Raw genomic sequence first — 26044 nt, 5'->3', positions numbered from 1 at the left:
ACCACAAGATCATGAAATCCTAGAATGGTTTGGTAGGAAGGGACCCTAAGGATCATCTCATTCCAACCCCCTGCTATGGGCAGGGACACCTTCCATAGACCAGGTTGCTCCAAGCCACGTACGACCTGGCCTTGGACACTTCCAGAGATGGGACAGCCACAGCTTCTCTGGGCACCCTGTGCCAGGGCCTCAGCACCCTCACAGGGAAGAATTCCTTCCCAATCGCCCATCTAAGCCTGCCCTCTGGCAGCATGAATCCAATCCCCCTTGTCTTGTCCCTCCACACCCTTGCTCCAAGTCCCTCTCTATCTCTCTTGGGCATCCTTCAGACACTGGAAGAGGCTCTTCTTTTCTCCAGGCTGCACACCCCCAGCCTGTCTCCACAGCAGAGGTGCTCCTGAACTCCTGGGGTGCAGGGGGCAAGCCCTGCCCAGAGGAATCCTGCCTCCACCTTCCTGGCTGGGACTTCCAAATCAGCACAGCACTAGCAGGATTTTAAGCAGCTACTTGGCTGGATGGTTGCAGCTCCTTCTCCAAAGCCTTCAGAGATACCAAACCTAAATTCCCCTGAAATCTCCCAGCTTAGGAGGTGGGAAGAGCCAGGCAGGAGGTGCATAGTCCTGGCTAGAGCTGCAGGGGAGCAGGGACACACTGCCCAACCCCAAACCACAGTGCAGGACAAGGACAAAGCCCAGTAGGGACACACTGGCAACAGCTTGAAGAAAGACCATAGGAACTAAAGTCACAAACAGAACTGGGTTTTATTATGAAATAACCCTGCCAGTACATAAGGAAGTTCTGTCTGCAAAATACATTTCCTGAGGAAAGTAGATCACAGTATTCGTTTTCACAGAATAACATGTAGCCTGCTATAACTTTCAATGTGACTCTTTATTATTTAAATATTAACAGTATTCCTTCACATAAACAAGTACTCAGTCATCACATAACCAACACACAAACAACAAAATAAATATACAACAAGAGCACAGTTCATTTTTTTCCCGACTTAAATATTAAATAAATAATAAATACAGAATTTTCATTTCCTGTTATCAGTGCCTGAAACAATATGAATGAAAAAAAAAAAGAAAAACTGAAAAAATCTCTCTTCCCCCCAGTGCCCCTGCCCCCCACAAAAAAACAAACCAAAAAATTATCAAAATGTCTCAGTTATAAAATATCTTTAAAAAAATTCCCATCATTAAAAGAATAAATAACAAAATATATAAAAAATAACTTGGTTGCATCAAAATTACAAGTAGGAGTTGTAGATAGGGTTTTTTTCTTTTTTTTCTTTTTTTTGGAATATCATTTTTTTATGGTCAAAAGTTTTAATTTTTAACTTTTTTTTGCTTCTTTTATCTTCATTTCTATGGTGCAGTGTCCAGTTTAAAATAAGTATAAAATTAATAAATAAAAAAGTTAAATAAATAGCAAAAAGTTAACATAAGGTGTTGTAAATATAAATTACATACATCTTGCCAAAATTAAATAATTTACAGCATAATTAAACTAACTACTTTTTTTTCCTTCTCTTTCTTCCAGTAAGTGCAATTTCTCTACCTTTAAATACTAACTGAATTGCAGTCACAATCAATTTGGACTCTATTTACATGTTAAGAACGTTGTGTTTTTAACACCTCAAATTTTATACTTTTTTCCCTTTTTTTTTTTTTTTTTGTATTTTTGCACTTGGAATGGGTTCTAAAATAAGTGAACTCGTGGAGTCTGATCCTGCAAACACTCAACTATGGGAGCAAGCCCACCCAGGCCAACTGCCCTATGGAAATTAACACAGGGAACAACTCCAACCAAGCCACTCATGGCCTTCCAGCCCAGATCCAGTGGCCATGGTAGCCACTGGGACTTTCCACTGACTTCCCCAAATCGGGAATTATACCCTAAATATCTGCAGGATTTGGCTCGAAACGACACCACACTCTTGCCTTTTGTTGGGGTCAGCAAGATCCTCCCCAGCTCTGCCTGCCCCATGGCTGGGAGTGATGCAGGATATGGGATATGGGATGTGGGATGCCCCACGCTGGGGCCCCTCGGGGGGTTCTGCCCCACTGAAGTGTTTGGAGAAGGAAGTGAGCTCCAGGTGGGAGCCAAGGTGGGGAGCAGCCCCGTGGGGTGACAGCTGGCCCTGGCCATGGAGCAGTGCTGCAGAGCAGCGCCCCAAAGACATTCACAGAGTTGTTCTCTAAGTGCACAGAGGGCTGCATGTACCCAGCTGCTCACAACTGCTTCTTTGGAAGAATTCCCAATACCTGAATCCTCTTTTATTTTTCCTTTTTTCCCCTTTTTCTCTGTTGCAGAATGGCGCTAGCGCCGTGATTTCGCGCAAATCCCTGGAACACCAAACCAAACCATCCTCATTGCCCTGTGGGTACGTGTAAGGAATCAACTCCTGGTTCACAGTACATAAGCACTTTTCTGGCCATCAATTAACATCTCTCTTTTTGTTGGTTTTTGCTTCTTTTGGATTTGATTTGTTTTGTTTTGTTCATCACAATCTCAACCGTTCTCTGGCATTGATGTATGATCTCTGGACTGGCAGTACTGCGCCACTGTAGGGATGATCACAATAATGAAAAGAACCAGAACTGTCATCAAACAGATTTCCAAAAAATCATATACACCGGACCATGACACATTAAAGAAATTCTTCTGTTTGAAATATCTGGAATTGGCCTATTCATAATAGCTACTCTTATATTTAAGACAGACAAAGGAATACTGTAGTTGCAAACTCCAAAAGCTTCCCTGAGAACCTTTTTTCCATTGCGCTTTCCACTGGAGATCCAGAACTGCTCTTCAGATTTCTTTCAGAAAATAAAAATAAGCTACTTTATAATACTTCAGAGTTCCCATGCCCAGTGGATATCTGAACACTTCGGGGTTGGGAGGCCCAGCACAGGTTCAGATTTACAGGTAGCTTGCAGCTCCAGCACTTGTAGCAACATAGAACATAACTCATGTGTGAGTAGGTGATCTGGACATACGACCATAGACAACATGAGGGTTTAAGCCAGTCATACACTAGTCTTGGATCAGACAAGACCCTGTTCTTGTAACGTTTTAACCCTTGGATCTATTCTGCAAGAGCAAGCAACTCATGGAAGATGCCTGCTCTTCACCTGCTACCAAGCCCCACAGCCAACTGGAGAATTTAGCCTTCCATCCTGATCTACCTCGTGGTCAAGGTGGAAAAAAATCCCACTTTTCTCAAGAAGGTCCAAAGTTAAGTAAACGAGAACATTGAGTTTGATCAGTTCCATGTCTCAGAAATGGCCTCTTGGTTACATTTTGGTCCTTTTTTTTTTTTCTTTTTTTTTCATTCATTAAACAAGTTTTCTAACTTGTAAACCTGAATACTTGGAGGGGAAGTTCCATCTTACAGTCTGTTTGCTTGCTGCTCTCCATCCCGCCGCGCTACACCTGGATGCCCTTGACAGCTTGCTTGATGCTCTCCAGCAGGTCCTTGTTCTCTGGGTTCTGGTAGCACTCCTGGTTGGTGTACATGTCTGTCAGCGTGTTCACATAGGCATCAAAGTTCTGCTCACTAATTGGATCCTGCAGCCAAAAAAAAAAAAAGTCAAATAAACTATTAGTAAAAGAGCAGGACGAGGATGAGAGTCTTTGCAATAAATTATCTGCGTATTTTAGTGCCCAGAGAAGTTGGGGATTCCTAAAAGTGCTCAAGGTCAGGCTTGGAGAAACCTGGTCTAGTGGAAGGTGTCCTTACCCATGGCAGAGGGCATGAACAGTGTGAATTTTAAAGTCCCTTCTGACCCAAACCATTCCATGTTTCTCTGTATGTACAGACAGCCAAAGGTCTCCACATCAAAGCCTTTTTGTGTGCAGTGCTGCGTCTACAGGAATCTCATCATTGCCCTAATCCCACTGGATCTTAACCAGGTCCTTAATTTTATGCACTGGCCTTGTGGAGCTATTAACAGCATCAGGTAAAGTGTGTGCAGGCAGCCTGACAGGCTGGAGGCTGAATTAAGGCATGGAAATGAAGGGCTGGAGGACAACAGGACTGCTGAAACATCACGGAGGGAACCAAAGGCAAAGTCAGGTCACCTTGGGCTCACAGCTACCCTGCCCAGCTCTCTGCTGCAGTACAGCTTCTGCTTTTGAGGGGCATTGCAAGCGTCTAACTTGGGCTTAATGGGGGAAAAAAGAGAGGGAGAAGGAAGAAAAAGAACAGGAATAAAATGAGCATAAAAGTCTCATGGGCATCATTTAATTAGAGTTGCCTGAAACCTTGAAAAAATATTTGCTGAACAGTTTATTTGACCTTTATGTGTCAAATACTTTACAAAAAAGCTCTCAGCGAGTGGTTTTCTGCCAGTTAGGCAGCTGGGTGAATACTATCCAAAACTGCTCTGCTGGAGGATGGATTCTCTCCAACCAGCCTGAATTTAAATACAAACCCCAATGAAAAGGATTCCCCCCCGAAAAAAAAAAAAAAAAGAAAAGAAAAAAGAAAAGAAAAGAAAAAAGAAAAGGAAAAAAAAGGATGGAAGAAAAAATAAATCAAAAGCTCATTCCTCTGATCATTGCAATGGTCTTTATGAGTTGTAAGAGGACAGCTTCCTCAACAACATGAGCCCCACCTCCACACACCTGGTTTTGACAACAGTAATTACATTCCTGGGAATAGAGAGAAGGTAATTAATAGCCTTTTGTGGTTTTACTATTTTAATGCAGTCTTTTCATTTCTCAGTAACTCTATGGTAACATGCTGTGGGCTGTTAGACCTTGTTAAATTAAACAAAATACACTCTCTTTAAGAATGCTATTCTTTAGCTGCCAGCTATTCAAAACTGAATTGAAACTACCTGCATTGTAATAGGAGCTCTAAGATCTTTCTGACGTTGAAATCCAATCCCTCCTGATCTCTGCTTGTGCTGTCTTAGGCTAAAAGGCACTGGGTGCCCTTGATAAAGTTTCCCATTTTGTGATAGTGCTCCCAGATGTAATGAGACAGAACAATAGATAAAAAGGGAGATCAGCAGAAAATGACAACAAAAGGGAGATACAATGCAAGCTTCAGAGATAAGGGAAAAGTACTGATCTTATAAAGGACACATAGGTGTATGGAAAGAAATTCTCCCACTCTTTAATTGTGAAAAAGCCTTATCATGAATTGGGTTTGGCACAGCTCTCTTGATGATGCTGGATTGGGCTGAGCACTGTCAAAGTTTCTTACCATGTGCGGAAGGCGGATGTTGGCAAGACTTTGGATGAGAGCCTGGCTCAACCCTGAGAGCTCCAGGAACAGGGCTTCGTTTTGCTCCTCTATGATTTTGTTTTCCTCCTCAATGTTCTTCAGGTTCTTCTCCATGGTGGAGATCTGTGGAGCAAGGAGCACGGTAGTGTGACCAACCCTCACCATGCACCCACCAACACCCATCACCCCTGGGCTTGAATTCATGGCCAAGCACACAAACCTGGGACTGGAGTTTCACCATGGCTGCTTCCATCTCTGAGTTGGACTCGTTCAGCTCACTGATCTCTTTGTTCAGCTGCTTGATCTCCTCATCGTTCTCCAGAACTGCAGGAGGGAAGGTCATGGGCAGTCAACAAATGCTCTTGGGAAAAGCAAAAGTGTTGGGCTTTCTGCTGAGCCCATCCTGCTGCACCGTCCTTACCTTGGCTTTTACAGCCTCGAAACAGGACGTACCTCTCACCTGCCTTTTCCTTTCTAATTTTTTTATCATTAATATTTTTATTATCACAGGTCAATGATACTTGAACAGGTCAATATGTAAATACAAAAGCAAAGGACAGCAGAGCAGCTGGAGTCCAACACATCCCCACACCTGGCAAGGTTGATTGTCCTGAAAAGTCAGGTCACTCTCTCTGATCCTGAGTTTGGAATGATGCCATTTAAAAAACTAATGCATATCTTGATGAGAAATTACGAGGTCCATAAAATAAAGCAATATTTCTAGAGGAGTGCAGGTATTTATAGGTTCCAAACTATCAAGTTCAATGCTTGAACCTTGTCAAATACCACAGAAAGCTCGGTAATAGCACTGGAAATGCAAAGTGCCATCGCTAACAAAATTCCAGATCCAGAAATATCTCAGTATTAAAAGCCCTGAATAGGTGGAAATCACTGAGTGACTGCAAGGGATTTGTAAAAATGCCAGTGAATATATGGGAAAAAAAAATCTGAATTTCAGCTACTTCTTTTGCCTTCTTTATTGTTGCTCCCTTAAAATGTGTGACTCAATGAGTGAGACTGGTACCATGCCAGCACAAACACCCAAAAAACACAAGGAATGGGTCTTCAAAGTACATGATGTCCTTGAAATCTCTGCCCAGATTTCAGCTTAAACCTCCCAAGTCTAAAAAGAAAAAGATCTATGGGCTCAACACCCTGACACACCTGCAAGGCAAAGGAGTGAAAAAATCTTACCGTCGCTGGTCTTGAACTTTGTATTGAGAATTTCATCCCCTGAGAGTTTTCCTTTCTTCCCAGCAAAAGTAGCTCTTGGACACCCTGACAAACTGAAAAACAAGTAAAAATGGGTTTCATAAACTCTCAGTATTTATAGGTGCTTATGTTCCCAACATAAGAACATGTGCCATTTGGTGGAATTCAAGCTGCGAGACAGTTCTTCTAAAAGCTTTTTATGGTACAGAGGAAATTGCTTTATGAATAATGCCACAAAATGCCCCATTTATAAAGTGAGAGCGATTTTCTTTAAGCAAAGATTAAAAACACACTGCTTCCTAAAAGAGGAGGTGTGCCAGGTGAAGAGGGTGAGATGAGTCTGGTTGTTTTGGACACCAATCTCCTATTTGTGGTGCTCAAATTCTGTTCCAGCATGGAAGTAGAGATTTAGATTTGAGGTTAGGAAAAAAATTCGTTCCTGTGAGGGTGGTGAGGCCAGAGCTGCCCAGAGGAGCTGTGGAAGATTGCTGGAAGTATCCAATGCCATGTTGGACAGGGCTTGGAGCAACCTGGTCTAGTGGAAGGTGTCCCTGCCTGTGGCAGGGGGTTGGAATGAGATGATCTTTAAGGTCCCTTACAACCCAAACCATTCTCTGATTCTGTGAATATTAAAACAACCAGACATTTTCTCCATTCAGTAAACTTCAACCTGACTCAACTCAGCATCAAAATCACCAGCTCTTGAACCTGGCATGAGGAGCTGCACGCTGCTCCAGCAGCATCTTGGGGCAGGTAGGTTTATCCACAGCAAAACCATCCCACTCACACTGACGTAAACCCCAGGATTTACCTTCTGTGAGTGAGGAAGCTCCCGTTGGCGTGGCCAGAACCGTCACAGCCTGGGGTGGGGCAGGTTGGGCCTTCGTTCTTCAAGGACTTCCAGGAGAAGGAGGAGCCATTGAGCGATCCCTCCTTCTGCCTGCGGGCGGCCAGCGGGCAGCCGGAGGCGCTCCGGTGCGACGCGTACTTGCCGCTGATGTGTCCCAGCCCGACACAGCCCGGAACGGGACACCTGGGCACCGGCAATCACCCAAAGTCACATCAAGGGCAAGGAACAGAAGGAAGGAATAAAGAAAGGGAGGAAGTTATTGATGAGCAGCAATGAGGAAGCCTGGGAAGAGAGCGTTTGTATTTGGGTCTCATCTGGAGTTTATAGGGGAGATATTTGGTTGATGGAAATAGCAGATGGGAAATTAAGAGCGACGAGTGCTCCTTCAAAGGAGCCAAAGAGAATCAAGGAGAATTCTGCAGGAGGGAAGTCTGTGGATGTCACGTCACGTGCAGCAAAAGTAGGTCCCAGTGGTGTCAGAAACCAGGTGTTTGGTGCCTCACTGGGGACAAAAAGGGCAGGTTTTGCCTGACATGGGATCCTGATGTACCCCAAGGCTGACATCACACTGAGCCATCCCACACGTACTGCTGGCTCTGCCCTGTGTCCCTCCTGATGTACCCCAAGCCTGACATCACACTGAGCCATCACACAGGTACTGCTGGCTCTGCCCTGTGTCCCTCCTGATGTACCCCAAGGCTGACATCACACTGAGCCATCCCACACGGACTGCTGGCTCTGCCCTGTGTCCCTCCTGATGTACCCCAAGCCTGACATCACACTGAGCCATCCCACACGTACTGCTGGCTCTGCCCTGTGTCCCTCCTGATGTACCCCAAGGCTGACATCACACTGAGCCATCCCACACGTACTGCTGGCTCTGCCCTGTGTCACTGCTGATGAACCCAGGCTCATCTCTTATCACCCTGCCCCAACAGCACAGGAGCCCTGTCTGTGCCCTTGGGCACACAACCCTCCCCAGGAGCCAGTCCCTGAGCCAGGAGCTGTTCAGGCTGTGCAGCACAAAGAGCTGCAGCCCTGTTCCTGCCAGGAGCGCATCTGAGGGGTTTCTGAGCCTGCAGCCCATCAGACAGGACAAATCACTGAACCACTCCTCACCCTGCAGCCACGGCATGGCCTCGCTCGCCTCCTCCTCCTCCTCCTCCTGGTTCACATCCTGCCTCTCTGGGGAGATCAACCCATGCTCTCAAGGGGATAAAGTGGGAATTATCATCAAGGCAGCATATAGCCCTGCCCTTACCAGACTTCTCCCTCTTTATGGCCAGTTGAAACACACAGGAGCTGTGAGAAGCCTTGTGAAAGCACCAACACAACTTGTGCTACTGCCAAGCACACGAGTGGCTCTCTAAAAGGCACCTCTTTCCTCCCTCCTCACCTAATGGCATTCTCCCTAAATCCTGCCATCCTACAAGCCCAGTGTATCTATCAGGGTTTCTGCTGTGGTTTGCATTTGTTTTAGAAATGCTTGTCAATTATAAATACGGTTAAAAGTTTATTACTCAAGGGAGGTTACTCAAAAATAGAGGAGGTGGAAGGAGGTAAGAAATGACAAAAATAGCCCCCATGTCCTTAGTTTGGAAGCAATTAGGGACTTTGAGGCTCTCCAGCAAAAGCATTCACGGAGCTGCTCCTGAAAATCACAAGCTGCGTTTCACCGCAGAAATTATTGCCCTGATTGTTTACATTCCACACAAAAGGGAGATGACAGCAAAAGGGGGGGCCCTACACCCAGCCTTTTCCCAAGATAATTTGAAAAATGCTGATCTCGATTTTAATCAGCTGCAAATGCAGCACAATTCACTTATAATATCCCTGCCAGCAGGATCCTCAGTAAATTCATAACATCATTGCTTTTATATGATCACGAGCAAATTACTGAATCCTCAGGAGGAAAAGGAGAAGGGGGAGAGGGGGGAAGAGCAAGAGAGAAAGAGACAAACCCCAGCATTTCGTATGCAGCCGTTACAGCCCAACCATTACATATTTTACACCGTTAATTTAACTTTCATTACATTTTCATTGTTAAAAAATAAACCAGAGCCTTATTGTGCAAAACAGCTGTCTTGGACATATTTTAAATTTTTTTTAACATTATTATTATTTAATGGGAGCACCAGTAGCGTTTGATCAATTAGACACCTGTGGATGCTTCCGCTGTATGGGCTGGGCTGAAGGTTGAGGTGATCTGTTCAATCACATCTGCAGCAAATTACTTGAAGGATGAACAGCACAAACAACAGGGACTAAATGACTTTCTCCTCGGTGATGATGTGCAAAACTCGGCCGGGTTCCAAGTGGAGTTCAGTGCAGACAGAGGAAGGATTTAGAGCCAAAGCTCCTTAAGATAAACCCACAGCAGGCACACCTTGCCGTGGGTGGTGGGACAAACACTGCCACGGGCTGGGAGGAGGCACCAGCCAGGGATTGTTGTGCCACGTTGTTTTGCACATCTCAGAGGAGCTTCTGCTCCTCCTGGCTGTACTGGAGGAGGGGGGGTTGCTGTCTGGGCCGTGGGGTGTTGGGGAATGCCTCCTCCTCCTCCTCCTCCTGCTGCTGCAGACACGCTCACATTTCCTGCACCCATATCCATGGTTCCACCAAGACCTGTCTGGAGGGGGATAGCACCATCTTTCCAGGAGTCAGAAAATCCAGCCCCATTTGGAGCCTGGAACCTAAAGAATCTATGGATGCCCCACTCCTGGAATTGTCCAAGGCCAGACTGGATGGGTCTTGGAGAAATCTGGTCCAGTGGAAGGTGTCCCACCCCATGGCAGAGGGTTGTAATGAGGTGAGGTTTAAGATCCCTTCCAACCCAAACAATTGAATGATTTCTTGCAATTTTATCTTCCCAGTTTGCATCTTTAGGGTGGACTAGGAGAAACTCATCCCCGGGTGAGGATGCTGGTGGGGACCCTCACTCTGCTGTGGGTGTCCTGCCAGCCCACCCCATGTTCCCCACAACAAAACAGCCACATAAAAACTCCTTTCTCCTTGCACTGGGAAGAGAAACCGCACTGGGGAAACTGCTCTGTGCTGCCCTGAATGAGGAAGGAACAAATGAGCAAAACCACAGCTTTCCCAGCCCCACAGGCACGTGTCCCTGGAGAAACCATGGGGAAGGGTGACCTCCCAGCTGAGGTCTCCAGCCATGGTGAGAGCAAAGGTACAGCCAGCAGTTGCACATCACCAATTTGCTGCCTGCCCTTTCTTGCTCTGTGTCACTGGTTAATGGCACAGCCCTGCAACACCACCAACAGTTCAGTGTATTTGAGCCAAGAAGAGGCTTTTTTCCTGCAGATTCTTGAGTAGGTTGCTTAATTTTTAATAAACTCTGCAAACTCCTGCTAATTATCACACGGCTCATTTAACTGAGAGGCTTTCCTTCCTGTAGACTGAGGAGGAAGAACAGAGCAGATGGCTCAAATATCATCTTTTTCTGAAAGGTCCTTCCCCCCCAGCAGGCACATCCCAGCTTCCCACAGCCCCTGCAGGGTTCTTCCACCCCCACTGGGTCCTGCTTTGGCTCAGCCTCTGCTCCAGGCCAAAACCTGGGCACATGGACATATCCACCTCTGCTCCTCTGGAGGGCAAGACCTGCCCTGGGAGTGAAATATTCTTTAAAAAGCTCCATTTGGAGACAGTCTGCTGGGCCAAAGGGGTTTGGACAGATATGCCAGCACTCATGGGCAACCAGAAACCCTTGGAGGTGGTTGATAATTTTTTCCATGTTTCTTTTTGCCCCCTTCCACCTGCACTTGCTGGGTGAGTGTACAGGCTTCAGAAAGGCTGGAGATGCTGTGAGGTAACAAATAATTAAAAAAAAAGAAATAGGATCCTGGAGTCAGTGCTGCCTTTCATGTCCTGTAGCTGTGTGAGGAGATACAGATCCCAGACCCCACATGCTGAGCCTGTGATGTTCAGACTTGCTGAAAGTCAGGACAAATGGATTTCACAGCTCATGAAAACTCCTGAGGTGGACTAAGCAATTTCAAATCTCTATTCCCCACAGGAATAAACCCCCTGGGATGTTTGAAAACTTCAGCCTGAGGCAGCAGAGAGAGGATTTTTTCCAGTTCACTTAGAATATTTTGCCCTGGCAAAGACTCCACAAAACACTGTTTATTCAGGGTTACCAGATCCTGACCCAACTCAGTGCTGGGTAGTTTCTACTCCATCAACCCTTGCCTATCCATTGCTTCCCAAAAACCTGCAATGTTTGACTTGACTGTGGGGTTTTACTCTCATTTACAACACTGCTGTGGTTTTCCAGAAATCACATAAAGCTCAGCTAGCAGAGAAACTGTTTGTGCTGTACCAACCCACCTTTCACATCTGCAAGAAAACTACACCATTACCTCCCCACCAGCCAGTTTTTTCCATCAAATACCAAAACTGCAACACCAAAACACAGCAAAGGATGCTCAGAGCAGCACGAGCAAGGGGGGATGTGGGGTGGGTGCTGAGTGATCCCCCAAGTAAATCTGTGTGAGGTGAAGTGGAGGGAGTGACAAGCTCTGCTCAGGAGCTATTCCCAGACTTACTTCATCAGCTCTGGGTCTTCTTTATCATCCTTTGTCGGGGTGATCTTGATCCCACTTTTCTTGGCACGAGGGCAGCCTGACAGACTGTGGTTAAAAAGAGAAGAAAGGCCTGTCTCACTGGCAGAATCTCTGCATTTGCTATTCCCCCGCTTCAGTCATCTTTCCCTTGCATTTGGCACAGTGTTTTTGATCTCTCTCGTTTTGCAGCTTCACATCACGAGGAGAAGTCAGAAGGAAAAAAAATAGCAAAAAATTGAGGGAGATGGACAGTAATTAATGGTGTCTAGATAAGAAGATATCTGCTAACAGCCTGCAATGTTTAATGGAATTGTTGAAACAGAAGGCTCAGATCTGTGCTATTAATGTTCTAAAGTGATAATAGAAGTCATAAATAGGTAGCAATATTAACAGGAACATTGCATCAGCTAAAATCTGACCCTTTGTCTTTTATTCTGTTGAAAGGAGCTTCTAATCAGATTCTGAAAACATCAGAAAAAAAAAGAAGTCAGATTAAAGAGATGAAAATAGGCTTCAGTTGTCAGTAACATTAATGTTTTATTCAGAACTTTACAACTCTGCCCACTGCAGGAAAAAAAAAAAAAGAAAAAGAAAAAGCAACACAGAAAGAGACTAGAGAGAAAATAATTTAAGGGAGATCTTACCTTCTATGTGATGCATAATTTCCTGTTATGTGACCAGAGCCATCACAACCAGGAGTAGGGCACCTGCAGAGGCAAGGGAGGCTCAGATTAGCCTGGGGATGTGAGCAGGGGATCAACACTTTTGACAGCTCTTCTCAAAGAGAAATCTGGGCACTGTCAGCATGAGCAGGTTTTTCCTTCCTGCCCCTTCCCCCTCTGTAAGGACAAGATTTGGTCTGTAATATCCGTGGTACTGAAGTCAGTGCACCACTGCATGATGTGACATTGGAGAGGAGCACCTTGGGGTGTTGGGAGCACAGGGAGGAGCTGCTCTCCCATGAGAGGACACAGGTCCCAGCCTCTGTCCCCACCCTTGTGAAGGGGACAGCTCAGGAGCTGATAATAAGTTAAAATCCCCCTCCAGGACAAGGATTGTCATCTTTAGGAAGGCATAAGGAGACAGCAAGGGCCATCCAGGGCCAGCAGGATGGACCCAAGCAGAGACCAAGAACCAGAAAAACAGCTGACAGCTCTGGACAGCAGGGCCACCACGGCCACCACCAACAGGAGGCTTTGGCTCAGTTCTGGGTGACTTGGGGAGCATTATCTCAGTGAGGGCAAGTGGGCAGCCCATGGCTGAGGGTCTGCAGAGTGCAAAACTGGCCAACGCTTCTGATGGCAAATGATGGAGAAACAGGAGGAAAAAGGTTAGGTTAGCCCTGGGACCCCTCCTTCCACAACACCATGGGCAGGGTACAGGGAGTCAGCAGGGGACAGCCTGTGAGGGTCCTTAGGCTGGGGACCCCCAGGTCACCACAGACAGTGCCTTTTGGTGCAGACTCTGCCCCTCACTCACTGCCTTACAAAACAGGCACATCACCAATCTGCCGCCTGCCCTTCCCTCCTCTGTGTCACTGGTTAATGGCACAGCCCTGCAACACAGTGTATTTGAGCCAAAAGAGGCTTTTTTCCCACAGATTCTTGAGTAGGTGCCTCCCAGCCATGAGCTTCCAGGTGAGCATCCAGAGCTCTCCAGCAAAGGATGGAGATCACTGCTTTGATCACCCAAAGGCTGGAGGTCACTGCTGTGATCACCAAAAGCCACCCAAAGGCTGGAGGTCACTGCTATGATCACCCAAAGCCCCACAAAGGCTGGAGGTCACTGCTGTGATCACCCAAAGCCCCACAAAGGCTGGAGGTCACTGCTGTGATCACCCAAAGCCCCACAAAGGCTGGAGGTCACTGCTATGATCACCCAAAGGCTGGAGGTCACTGCTGTGATCATCCAAAGGCTGGAGGTCACTGCTGTGATCACCCAAAGCCCCACAAAGGCTGGAGGTCACTGCTGTGATCACCCAAAGCCCCACAAAGGCTGGAGGTCACTGCTGTGATCATCCAAAGGCTGGAGGTCACTGCTATGATCACCCAAAGGCTGGAGGTCACTGCTGTGATCATCCAAAGGCTGGAGGTCACTGCTGTGATCACCCAAAGCCCCACAAAGGCTGGAGGTCACTGCTGTGATCACCCAAAGCCCCACAAAGGCTGGAGGTCACTGCTGTGATCATCCAAAGGCTGGAGGTCACTGCTGTGATCACCCAAAGGCTGGAGGTCACTGCTATGATCACCCAAAGCCCCACAAAGGCTGGAGGTCACTGCTGTGATCACCCAAAGGCTGGAGGTCACTGCTGTGATCATCCAAAGGCTGGAGGTCACTGCTGTGATCACCCAAAGCCCCACAAAGGCTGGCGGGGCTGCGAGCACGCAGGGAATGGCCCAAACTCAGCAGCGCATCATTAACGGTGAGAGATGGAAAGGAGCACACAGATCTGCTCCCAGTAGGTGACATAAAAGTTGTCATGGGGACAAGGGAGCGAGGCGAGGAGTGTTTGCAGAGGATGTGCAGGCCAGCCTGCCAATTAGCCAGGGCTTTTTTGAGTCAAGTGATTAAAGCCAGGGGAGGGGGTGTGTCATCATGATATTTTCTGAAAAATCCCTTCACCAGGATTTCTGCTCCTGGGAAGCTTCAGCTTCTCCCTGTTTTGCTGCTTTGGAATATGATTTAGAGACTGCTTATCCAGCATGTGAATTGTTTTAATTTAATGACCAGTCGTGGCCCAGCTATGTGGAGGCTCTGAGGAGTCACAGATTTTTCTTTATCATCCTTGTTAGCCTTCTGATGTATCCTTCCTCTCTTTCTTTTAGTATAGTTTTAGTATACCATTTTTTAATATGATATCATAAAATAATAGATCAGCCTTCTGAGAACATGGAGGCAAATTCTCCTCTCTCCCCTCGTCCTGGGGACCCTCACAAACACCACAGGGGTGTGCAGAGGAAATGCACAGTGCTGCTGTAGGACCAGGGGGAGATGCTCACTGCTCCTTCTGAGCAAACCTCAGGGCACATCCAGGAGCTTGCAGAGCACCCTTTCTCCTGGGGGAGGGGTTTCTTTCTCCAGCCCTGTTTTTGAAGCCAGCAATGCCAGGTGTGTGTGGCTGGGTGGTACCTGCAGCAGGGCAGGGGTTGGTGTCTCCAGGACGTGGCCATGGAATGATGGTGATGCACGGGCAGCCCCTGAGCTCAGGGCCCTTGGGAAAGGCAGAATGCTTTCCCTAAAGCTGGACAGGGCTCTGAGCAGCCTGATGGAGCTGAAGGTGCCCCTGCTCACTGCAGGGGGTTTGGCCTTTGAGGTCCCTTCCAACCCAAACTATTCTGTGATTCTGCATTGCTGCTCTGCCCCTGAGAATCACTGAAGGAATGGTGTCCACAGGTGACTTCAGTTTGGCAGCTTGGAAAACAGCTTTTTTTTTTTTTTTAAAGTCTTCTCTTTTTGTTCAGAAAAATACCAAAATTCTCCTCTTTGCAGCAGCTCTGAGGGAGACTTTGGCATTTGCAGGTCACTGAATAATCTGCGTTGGCAAAAAAAATTGGCACCTCACCTGGGGTAAGAGAGCAGGGCCTGGTCCTAGAGGGGTAACAGGGAGGCTCAGAGCCAGGAAAACATAAGTGCACATGGGTCTGGTGCAGTAAGGGCAGGACACATCCAGCAGGACCTCAATGAGGGTGCAAATGCTTCAACTCATTTAGAAATTGCAGTTTTGGGAAATGACTGGGATATTTCCCAGCTCTACACTCTTACAGTAGAAAGCAAAACTATTTCTCTGTTGTTTTAGCTTCAGGGTGGGAGGAAATTATGAAAACACTAACACCGAACTCTTTCTTCCTTTCAGGATTTTTAAAGAGGAGAGAGAAGTAATTTGATTTTTATTTTTAATTATCTGGAGACAAATCATACCAACAGAGACCTTTTATTGCATGTTCCAGCCTGGAGCTATTTTTTTTTTTTATATCAGGGATATTAACCCCTAAAATAGAATTTATAATAGAAACACTGACATGGTCTTATCTGGAGTTCTGAAAAGCTGTGACTGTGCAATCTATGATATCTCAAAATCCCTTCCTCCCTCCTCTGCTCCCATCCTCACCAGGACATAGAAAAAAAAAAAAAAGTGGAATTTGAGGAAATAATATTAACAAGCTTTTTTTGGGGGCCACAAGTCTCCTTTTTTACACAGTATTTTGATTAAAAGCACTGACATTGGATGCCAGAGGGGAACACAGCAAGGCTGGACATGATGCTCAGTCTCAGGGATGAGCCTGTTTGCTTTTTGTCTGGCCCTTCCTGGGAATGACCACTGCTCCTGTGAGCTTTTAATATCTTGAACACAAATTGTCTGATCACTTGGCTGTTCTTTCAAACTGTTGGAGAAACACCAGCTCAGCAGAGCTCTTTGAAGAGCTCCTTTCAGAATGTGTATGGTCTATAGTGTGTGATTAAGTGTACTTAGCACTAATCACAGCAGTCCTTGCCATCCACCAGCAAATTCTATTAATATCAGCTAATCCTGCCACCTTGTCCACCTCTGTGATAAGGAGCAGGTGGTTAACTAACACCTTTCCTGGCACCAGCCCCACACTGGTGGTGGGGCACGGAGAGGTCCAGGAGCCACCACAGAGGGATTTGGGACTTTTCCAATGGCCTCAGTGACCAGAGGGGCTGCCACTGGCTCACCTCCAGAAACCCCTGATGGCACACAGGGCACGGCACTTTTGGGGTTTTTCATGATGACCCTGTGCAATGTAAAGCTCTCCATGAGGCTTCACTCTCAGTGGAGGCTCCTCAGTTAGCTCAGAGTCTAAATGGTCCAAAAACTGGATTCAGCAAGGCTGGGAACTCAGAGGAGACTCAGCCTGCAGGGATAAGCTGGGCCCATGAAAGAGATGATGCAAAAAAATTCTCCATGGACTTTACACCAGAGATGCAGATGGGGTGGAGAGGGTTGGGGTCTCCCCAGTGTTCCCAACTAAATACAATTTCACTTTTCTTTAGGGAAGGCAACCTAAGAGAGCATTTGGGAAACCCACCTGTGAAGAATAAGCTCCTACTGAAAAGGAGGGGTTTGGAGAAGACAGCAAAGCTGAATATGGGATTCAGAGGAAGATACCTGAATGAAAATGTCAAAATCAGGTTCTTCCCTTCAGAAACAGCAATGGGAGTGGGTAAGTTTGGATTTCTCTGAGCCCTTGACCACTGGCTCAGGATCTGGCCTCACCAAGCATTTGCTCACGCCTTCTTTCATTCCCTCACACATCATGGAAATGAAGAGGAACCTCTCTCACTACATCCCAAACAGCCCCTAAAAAGTAGCCTAAAAATAGCACCCCAGGTTCTCCAAAAGGGTTGGCTTTGCTGTGTGCTGGCAGTGAGCTCCCAGCTGAGTCTCTACCCAAAAATAAAACCAGGCTCTGGATCATTTGAGATGGACAAAAAAGTTAAATGAAAAGGGTTATGGCCCAAACTAGGCAACAAGAGCTTGGGAAAAGACGCCAAGTGAAAAAGAAAATAACATGTGTACGATGCCCAGAGGAAACCTGCCAGGCATCCAGGTTATTTCCAATCATTGCCATCAGTCCCCTCCCCAAAATTATCCTTCCTCCACTCCATTGCCTCTTCAACACAGCAGCTGGAAGCTGGACTCCACCAGAGCTCCTTGCAGGCAGGTTTAGATCAGCTCTTTGAAAGGAGAAGGGAGGGGATGGAAAAGCAAAAACAGAGCAAGAGGTGTGGGGGCAGGAAGGGAGAAGAGAGAAAAAAAAGGGTGGAAATAAAGAAAAAAAAAAGGAGTTCCAAGTTGAGCGCAAACATACTTGAGGTCAGCAGAGTGGGCAGCCATGAGGTTTCTGAGGCTCTTGTCAGCAAGAGGACAACCAGAAAGGCTGAAAGAGAAGAGATGGAATATCTGGATAAGCAAAAAAAAAAAAAAAAAAAAAGAAAAAAAAAAAAGAAAAAGAAAAAGGAAAAAGAAAAAGGGCTGGGGCATGGGGAGGGAGGGGGGCAACAGAAGGGGGGAGGAAACAGAACCAAACTATCCACATGGTCACAAACTATACCAAAAGAAAATAAAAGTTGTTTTTAAAGTTCAAACCACGCAGAAAATGTCGACCCACCTGCGGTGAGAGGCATAGTTCCCCGTTATGTGTCCACTGCCATCACAGCCTGGGGTTGGGCAACTGGGCAACAACAACAACAAAGAGCATAAGTGTGGGAAAGGAATGGATTCCCCAGGATCCACGGGTGGGCAGAGCCAGCAGAGCCCCCTCAGGGTCTGTCTGGGGTGTCTCAGTCCAGCCCAGCTGCCAGACCCTGACACCAGCCCCATCCATCAGATCCTGGTGTGTGTTTCTATGTTTGCATGGATATAAACCAGCTGTTCCCCTTTTCGCTCCCCTTCCTCCCTTTTTCCTTCTAAAAGATCATAGGGATCCTAAAGACAAAATTAAAAAAAAAAAAATTGAGAAAAAATTGTGGCAAAGACAAAGAAAGTGTTTAAAACCCTTAGTTGATGGGAGGGCTTGGTGGCAGTAGGGGACTGACACAGCCTGATGGGTGGCACAGCCTGACAGACGTGGCCACCCCTGGCTGCTGCTGCCAGTTTGGATCATTCTTGCCATGCTGAAGCTCTGGCTGCAGGAATCATCTTGTTCAGATTTCAGATAAGGTGCTTCAGATTTCAGCTTTCTAAAATGATTTTTTTTTTTTCTCCCAGCCCTTACAGCTGCAAAGAAGGGACTGTTTGCTGCCAAAAGGGAATGACAGCAAGCTCTGACTGTGCCTGGGGGTGATGGGCAGATACAGGTGAGGGGCACCTGCCTGAAAATGGCACAAGAACTGCACTCAGACACAGAGCATCAGACATAGCAGGCGAGTCTGCTCCTGAGTTAACTACAGCTAATTCATTACAGCCCCTGGGCCAGAGAGGAACAAGGATATTAAATTGAGAGGGAAGGCTCAGGGCTGCCCATGACACCATTTATTTATTCCAGGGCTGTTTCCGTTTAGGAAATTTCTCTACCATCACAATAAAATTAAAGCACAGGAGGACTTGAGGGCTCTAGCTCAGAAACTGCTGTTCACATCACTGGTGGCTTTTAAAAAATCCTTTAGAGCTTTGTGTAGGGCAGCTGATCTGAGCTTTGTTCATTTAGGGAAAATGCTGCTGCCACTCTGCCCCCACAGATCTCCACCCTGCCTGCCTGCAGATAACGAGTGGGCTGGATGAGATCAGCAAAACAGTGCCCACCAACTCCCTGTGAGATGTGTGGGAGGGTCAGATGCACAGGAAAGAAGCCAGGAACAGCTGGGATGCCTGGGAGGGGAAATCTCCCCATCACAGCCTCCGGGCTGATCCTGACGTGCTCTTAGACCAGAGCCAGGTCCAAGCTGCCACGTTTGGCTCAAACCCTCAAACGTTAACCATTCCTGTGGGAATTGGTGTGGATGCAGAGCCATACTCCATCCAATAGGGCAGGTCTGGGTCTGTGCTTCCACCCACACGATGGACAGACAGATGTGAGCTGGGTCAAGGTCTCTCTCCAGTGCAAAATGCAGCACAACAGCAAACTTGCTGCAGCCTCAGGTCACATTTTTGTGTTCCTGCAGTTTCACAGTGCTGGGACCCATTGCTCTAAGCCAACAAATTCTGCCTTCTCAATGAGACATCTTGTGTTCAACACCCTCTTCAAGAAGGTGGTGAGTTCCCTTGGGTGCTCTTGGCTCCACAACATCAGCCAGTGTCCCAAAACAGGGATTAGGACATTGGGTAGGGGCCATCACCGTGCCAGAAACACTCTTGCAGGAAAATACCAGGAAAAACTGGCCCTGAAAGGAGCTTCCCACAACCCTGTCCATGAATCCAGAGCACAGAGCTCTCAGGTTCTCTTCATCACTGCAAAGTAATGTAGGAACATGTTTTTCCTCATTGATCAGCAGTTGTAGGAGGATGAGTAAGATCAATCACAGTAGGAAAGGGAGCTACAGTTCTTATTTCTATAATGTATTTTCTAATTTTGTTTCCAACCATCCTGGCTAAGTACATATTAATAGATTTTGGAGGAAGAGACAAGAAGGCAGGACTTACGTGAGCAGCTCTTTCTTTATGTCCTTGGAGAGGAATTTCAGCTTGAAGTTGGTTAAAGTAACTTCACCTGGGTATTTTCTCTCTTCAAAGTTCTCCTCTGACACTTCTTGCTCATCAGCTTCCGAGGAGGCAAAAGAGTGAGCAGCAGGCTCTGACTGCAAGGAAAGGGGCAGAGTTGTGCTGTGGTCATTGCTGCTGAGCTGTGGTGGGAAAGAATCCCAAGTTCATCAAAGCTAAGGGTTAGTGCAAGCACTCCTGAGCCCCCTGTAAGCATCTCACAGCACCCAGCCCAGAGATCCAACAACCTGTAATTTCCTGGGGTTTTAGCAGAATTGTGTAAACCACGTCTGTAAAGGGATTTACACGTGGCATTCCCAAGGTCTTGAAGGAATGAAGATCAGTGCAATCCCCTCACCTCTTCCTCAGCAACCTCCCCATGGGCAGAGAAGCAGGTGATGCTCTCAGAGCCAGAACCCCCACCCCAGCTGGGGGTCATGGTTGGATTCCCCACCTGCAGGATTAATGTCAGTGCCATGCAGGGCTGTAACTGCTAATGGCAGATATAAATCATCCTGAAAAACATCACCAGGAGCAGCACTGCTGCAAGGGAGCTGACAGGATTTACAATGAAGAAAACACTGCAGACCTAGGACAAGTAAAATGGTGGGTTCTTCCTTTGCAAGGGCGTCCCAACAGATCCAAAATCAGCTGCTTCCTGCCTGGTTGATATCTGATAGCACTGACAAAACCAGGAACATTTCTTTCCTTGTCTCAATGGACAAACTGGGGGTTCTGGGCAAAACAGGACAACTGTGCAGGCAAACAAGGCATTCAATGTCCCCTGAGCTGTTATTCAAGCATCAAGAGGCACCACTCACCTCCTCTGGCTCCTCTTCCCGCTGGCGGTTTGGTTTAGTGTAGTCAATGGGCCCATCCCATTCGTCCTGGCGGGAGGTCTGGCTGGACTGGGGGGAGGTCATGGTGCTGCTCGTGGCACTGGTGCTGTTTTGGCGCTGGGACACGTCTGGGGACTTCATGCTGGGACTACTGCTGCAGCTGCTGCTGCTGGGGAAGGTGCTCTCCCGCTTGCGGTGCTTGTTCATACTCAAGTCCAGAGTCCCATTTTCATCCACCTCAATGTCCATGGACTGGAAGGTTGGAAACACAACCAATGTTAGCAGCTGCCAGAAGGTCCCCATGGGGATCTTGCCCCTGTTTGTCTCTTGCAGTGCAGTGGGCAGGTATTCATGTCCCATCCTCTCCACGGTCAGGTAGGAGGAACTGAATAAAAAGGATTGCTCTTTCCTAAATATTTCAGGAACATGTCATGCAAAGGCACCCCTCAACTAGAATGGTTTGGGTGGAAAGGACCTGAAAGCTGAACTCATTCCAACCTCCCTGCCATGAACAGGAACACCTTCCTCTATCCCAGGTTGCTCCAAGTCCCATCCAACCAAGCCTTGGCGTTTTGACTCAGTTGATTGAACGCAGGCATCTAGTGCCACTTAGGATGCCTCATGGCATCCAAAACATTTGCCCAAGGTTGGGAGTGCTCTGTGGGACTTTGGTAAAACCTGTGTTCCTCTGTAAAACAGCTGGAGATCAGACTGGACACAACTGGGGAACTTCAAATGGCATCAGATACAGATCAGAGAACGACTGAAACCAGCTCTGAGAATAATGGAATTACAGAATTGTTTGGGTTGGAAAAACCCTCTGAGACCATCAAGTCCAAACATTCACCCAGCACTGCCAAGCCCACCACTAAACCATGTCCCCAAGTGCCACATACACATGTCCTTTAAATCCCTCCAGGGATGGTGACCCCACCACTGCCCTGGACAGCCAGTTCCAGGGCTTGACCATCATAAGTCATAAATATTTCCTAATATCCAGTCTCAGCCCAAGACTTGGAATTGATGCTCATCTCACATGGGAAATTTGAACCACAAGGCATCTGCACATCACTCAAAAAGCCAAGATTCCCTTCCCCAAACCCAAAGTGGGGAGCCAAAAGGGTGATTTTGGATGATTGCCTGCATTGCCTCTATATTTAAAAAAACAAAATGAAAGGAAGGGTAAACCAAGGCATCTCTCCTATCCTGAATTCCAAGTTTGGCCCCTGGTCAGTGGCTCCTGGCCACATTCACCCACCTTGCCGGGGGCCTCTTGCTGCTTGGTGCTGAGATTCTCGGGCATCTCCCAGCAGCGGGTGGAGAGGTTGAGGATGGCGGTGGCCGCCATGTGTGCAGCCTCAGCGTCGTGGGAGTAGTCGAAGCCTGTGGAGGAAGATGAAGTGCTCTTCACGTAACTGCTGGAGGGGCTGTGGCTGGGGGAAGAGGCCTTTGGAAAAGGTTTGGCTGGAATAAAAAAGAGAAGGAACAACACAAGGCTAATGTAGAAGCGGCATGAGCAGCAGGGGAAGGTTAAGTCAGTGTGACACGGTTAATGTATGCACAGTTCCTGGGGTTATTCCCAATCCAGGGGCTGGTTTGTTGCCTGGGACGTGCAACAGGAGCGCTGCTGGCTGCAGCTTGTGCTCGCTGTGAAAGGTTAATTCATTAACTGACTCTGCCATAAATACCCAAAACACAAGTGCTTTTCTTCATTAGAGCTGCTCCTCGGTGGAAGCAGTTAAAGGAGAAAGCTTAGAGAAGCTTCCTGACTCATTTTTTATTGTTCTCTCTCTGTCCATAACTTATCTGCAGGGCTGCCTTACAGGGAGATTTCTAGTACTGTGTTTGAAAACTTTAATTTTATAAAATCACATTAATGGAAAATGCATGGTCATAAAATATGAGCTTCCAAGGATGACACTGGTGAAATATGGATTTTCTGACAGCTGACATATCATTTAAATATGCCAGAGTAACAGGATTTATTGCACAGCTGCACATAGCCATGCTGCTGCTCTGCTCCTGTGTGTCACAGCAGCAGCAAACCAGCCTGGAGATGCAATTTTTCTTCATGATCTGTGAAATGAAAATATTTCTCATGGTGGGCACACAATAAAACTTTCCCTAATAATAACAACTGATAATTCCCTATTAATAAAACTTGAAGCTGATCCCATTTAGGGGCCCTCAGTAGTTTCAGTGGGTGCAAGCAGGAGGTCATCTGATTTAGACAAGTCACAGGATTGTATTCTGAATCAATTATCAAAATCTTCAAATTCTTAATTCATTCCACCATGCTCTTTCTGGAGGAAACCATCCCCACTTTAGTGAGAGGCTCACCCAGGGAAGACTCACAAGCTTTGGCCTGATCATGGCAAAACAAAGCCAACCTCAGTTGATGCAGCCATGGAGCAAAGTGATTTCATTATTCCCATTACAAACTCGTAATATAAGACACTATAAAATACTAATCTTCCCCAGCCCTGCTTTCTTCCTCGTTGTGTGCGTATATAATGCACATTGACATTAATGGGAGTTACGCACACACATGCAGGGTAATATAAATCCCTCTGGATGAAGATCTCTTTAAAATAAGTTCTCAGTGAAAGGAGCAGATTTCCCTGTTATGATTGGCAATCATATTCATCCTGTCGCTTTGATTAACTCATTGGAGGCTTGCCCACATGGTTATTCTTGTGTCTGGCTGCTTGTTTTCCTGTCCGGGTTAATCCACGTCTTCGAGGCGGGGTGCGAGTATTTGCCAACCCAACCTGACAATATCCAGGATCGGGAGATGCCAATTTCAATTTCACACCGTAGGCTCAGCGATGCTTTTCCATTTCATAAGTATTTCTAGCACTAATAGACTTGCAATCAGCAAATTAGTGAAATAAGTGATGAGAAAAAATAGAAAGGATTATCCTAGTGGGTCTGCTGGAATTATTTTTGTCAGTACAATTACCCTGAAAATTCTTTGCTAATATTGCAAATAACACAATCTATTCAGCGAGAGAATCACTTGTACTGGGAAACAAATTACTTTTCCATCAGCCCTAACCCAGGATGACAGTGGCAGTTGTGCTCTCTGGCCTCCATCCAATTTCATTGTCTGATCCTGTACAGATTTAGTACTGTAATAAAGAGCGCTCCCATTGTAGTGCAACAACCGGGATGCTTTCAAGTACGAGCACTTTTTAGAGAGCAGCTGCATCAGGATTAAACAGGATTGTGGAAGTGGGATTAGCCAAACAGAAAGCCCTCTTGAGGCCACTGACTTCTACAAAATGGGGTCCTAAATGTTTTCTTTTGCCCCTCAAAAGAATGTCTTGAGGTGCACAGTTCGTGTCAAACAACACATTTGCAAGGGCTGTGTCCCCATGCAGTGTCCCTCTTGCCTTTGTCAGCCCAACCCCTCAGGGGTTATTCAGCCATTTCATTTTCACCCAGAGTTATAACCAGTGCAAAGTCCTCAGAACAGAGCAGAGGTGGGTGGCTACAATAGGAAAGAGCTGGAAGACAGAGGTGGGTGATCGATAGGTAGAGCTGGAGAGCAGAGCACGGCAGGGAAGAAAAATGGGGGGAGTGGGTCATATATAAGATGGAAGAGAAGAAAACTGTAATCCATTTAGCTAGATGAGGAAAGCCAGATCAATAGATATGAGCTGCAAAGCAATGGGGACCAACTGAGGACAACTGTGTAACTTATCCTACCTCGAGACATCACTCAGATTAATGTTCCCACCGCAGTTCTTCCCAAAGCCAAAGCCAAAGAGACTCTCTTCCAAACAAAGCTTTCCCAGCCAGCCATGGACTCCCATCACCATCAAAGGTGCCCACCTTGGGACCTACCTCACCCTCCCCATCCCAGGAGGGTCCAGCAGTTCAGCTCCAAGAGTCTCCCATCACCCCAATCCACAATCCCAAGAGCCTCACAACATGCTGAGAAAGGCAGAAAATGCAAAAACCGAGTCCATCCTGCTCCCAACTTACATTTAAAGGCTTTAGGTGAGGTTTCGCTAGTCTGAATCTTTGGGGCAAGCATGCGTTTGCCAAAAACCTGAGCATCAAAACTTGCATAATCGAAGGTGACCTTGGAGTACTTCTCCAGCTCCTTGGCCAAGTTGGCCCGGGGGGTTGCTGGGACCATGTTGGGCCTGTAGCTTCCATACTGAGGGATCTCCAGTTGCTTCACAAAGCACATAGGCCTGAGGATGAAAAAACAAACAGCAATTATTTCTTTTTTTCCTTGACAAGGTGACTGTTGAGAGGGGACCAGACACAATGGGGACACAGCTGCACCTTCTTCCTAAAGGCTTCCTGGGGACAAGGAGGCAGTGACAGCCCTTTTGCTTTCCCTCAGCAAGGCTGCATCTGATTTGGATCTCTCAGACTCCAGTTTTCTTTTTTCTATCCTTTTCTACCGTCATTTTTTTTTACCATCTTTTTGAGCAAAACATCGAGTCGTCAACCTCATCCAGCACGATGTTCTTGCAGGCTGTCATGATGTGGCAGCACTTTCCAGAAGAGAACAAACTTGGGCAATAACTCCCTCATGGGACCCATGACACAGGGTGGCACAAAAAGGCATGAGGACCCCAGTTCAGCTCGGCTCCCTGCTGCAGGTTCACTGCAGAGGCACCAGGGCCTCTGCCCTGCCTCAGCCCCTCCTAGAGACCCGCTGCTACGGGGCTGCCTATCATGAATCAATTTGTCTTGCATATAAATTGTATATAAATGGCCTATTGTTATTCTCCTTCCCGTGACCTCTTTCCACCAGAGAGTCCTCGGAGCGGGAGCTCCTTGGAGCATGGACCGTCCTCGTGATGTGCTCAGAGCGCTCTGCACGGGCCCTGCTGCAAATGAATAAGTAATCGCTCTAAATGGCCTTTCCAAAGTAGTGAGAGCTGGAGCACCAGGGTGCCCAGCAGTCCTGGGGAGCAAATAAATAAATGAATCAGAGCTCGTTGCCTTTGTGGGAGGGCTGCTCAGGGCTCGCACCGCGGTTTTTATCCTGCTCTCGTTGCAAAATAACCAACCATATTCCAATCCATCTGTAGCCTCGTGAATCACATCAGCCACGGAAGCCAGCATCTATCAGGGACATCCTTAATGGGAGACAGCCCTTTCTCTTGGGAAGAGAGAGATGGGCAAAGTATCAAA

General features: G+C 46.9%; 1 protein-coding gene across 5 annotated transcripts in view; it reads right to left on the bottom strand.

Annotated features, from left to right (window-relative positions):
- Window positions 1–737: 737 nt before the first annotated feature.
- The window catches only part of MYT1 (myelin transcription factor 1), a 65640-nt gene continuing 40333 nt past the window's right edge, over window positions 738–26044 (bottom strand). For 3 of the 5 annotated variants that reach the window (XM_071446752.1, XM_071446756.1, XM_071446757.1), the window contains 13 exons: window positions 24875–25089; window positions 22143–22348; window positions 20867–21136; window positions 19989–20143; window positions 18019–18081; window positions 17719–17787; window positions 12532–12594; window positions 11870–11953; window positions 7269–7490; window positions 6440–6531; window positions 5466–5569; window positions 5225–5368; window positions 738–3579 (listed from right to left, as the gene is read on the bottom strand). In XM_071446752.1, the coding sequence (XP_071302853.1) occupies window positions 3439–3579; window positions 5225–5368; window positions 5466–5569; window positions 6440–6531; window positions 7269–7490; window positions 11870–11953; window positions 12532–12594; window positions 17719–17787; window positions 18019–18081; window positions 19989–20143; window positions 20867–21136; window positions 22143–22348; window positions 24875–25089 (1828 nt within the window). In that variant the 3' untranslated portion in view covers window positions 738–3438. The remainder of the gene's footprint in view (window positions 3580–5224; window positions 5369–5465; window positions 5570–6439; window positions 6532–7268; window positions 7491–11869; window positions 11954–12531; window positions 12595–17718; window positions 17788–18018; window positions 18082–19988; window positions 20144–20866; window positions 21137–22142; window positions 22349–24874; window positions 25090–26044) is intronic. The other 2 variants (XM_071446755.1, XM_071446753.1) reach the window with 2 other exon arrangements.

This window comes from Agelaius tricolor, unplaced genomic scaffold (assembly GCF_023055355.1).
Source record: "Agelaius tricolor isolate 1412-34295 unplaced genomic scaffold, bAgeTri1.0.p SCAF_23, whole genome shotgun sequence".
Taxonomy (NCBI): Eukaryota; Metazoa; Chordata; class Aves; order Passeriformes; family Icteridae; genus Agelaius; species Agelaius tricolor.
Note: the sequence above shows the minus strand (reverse complement) of the source record. Positions and strands in the feature narration are given on the sequence as shown.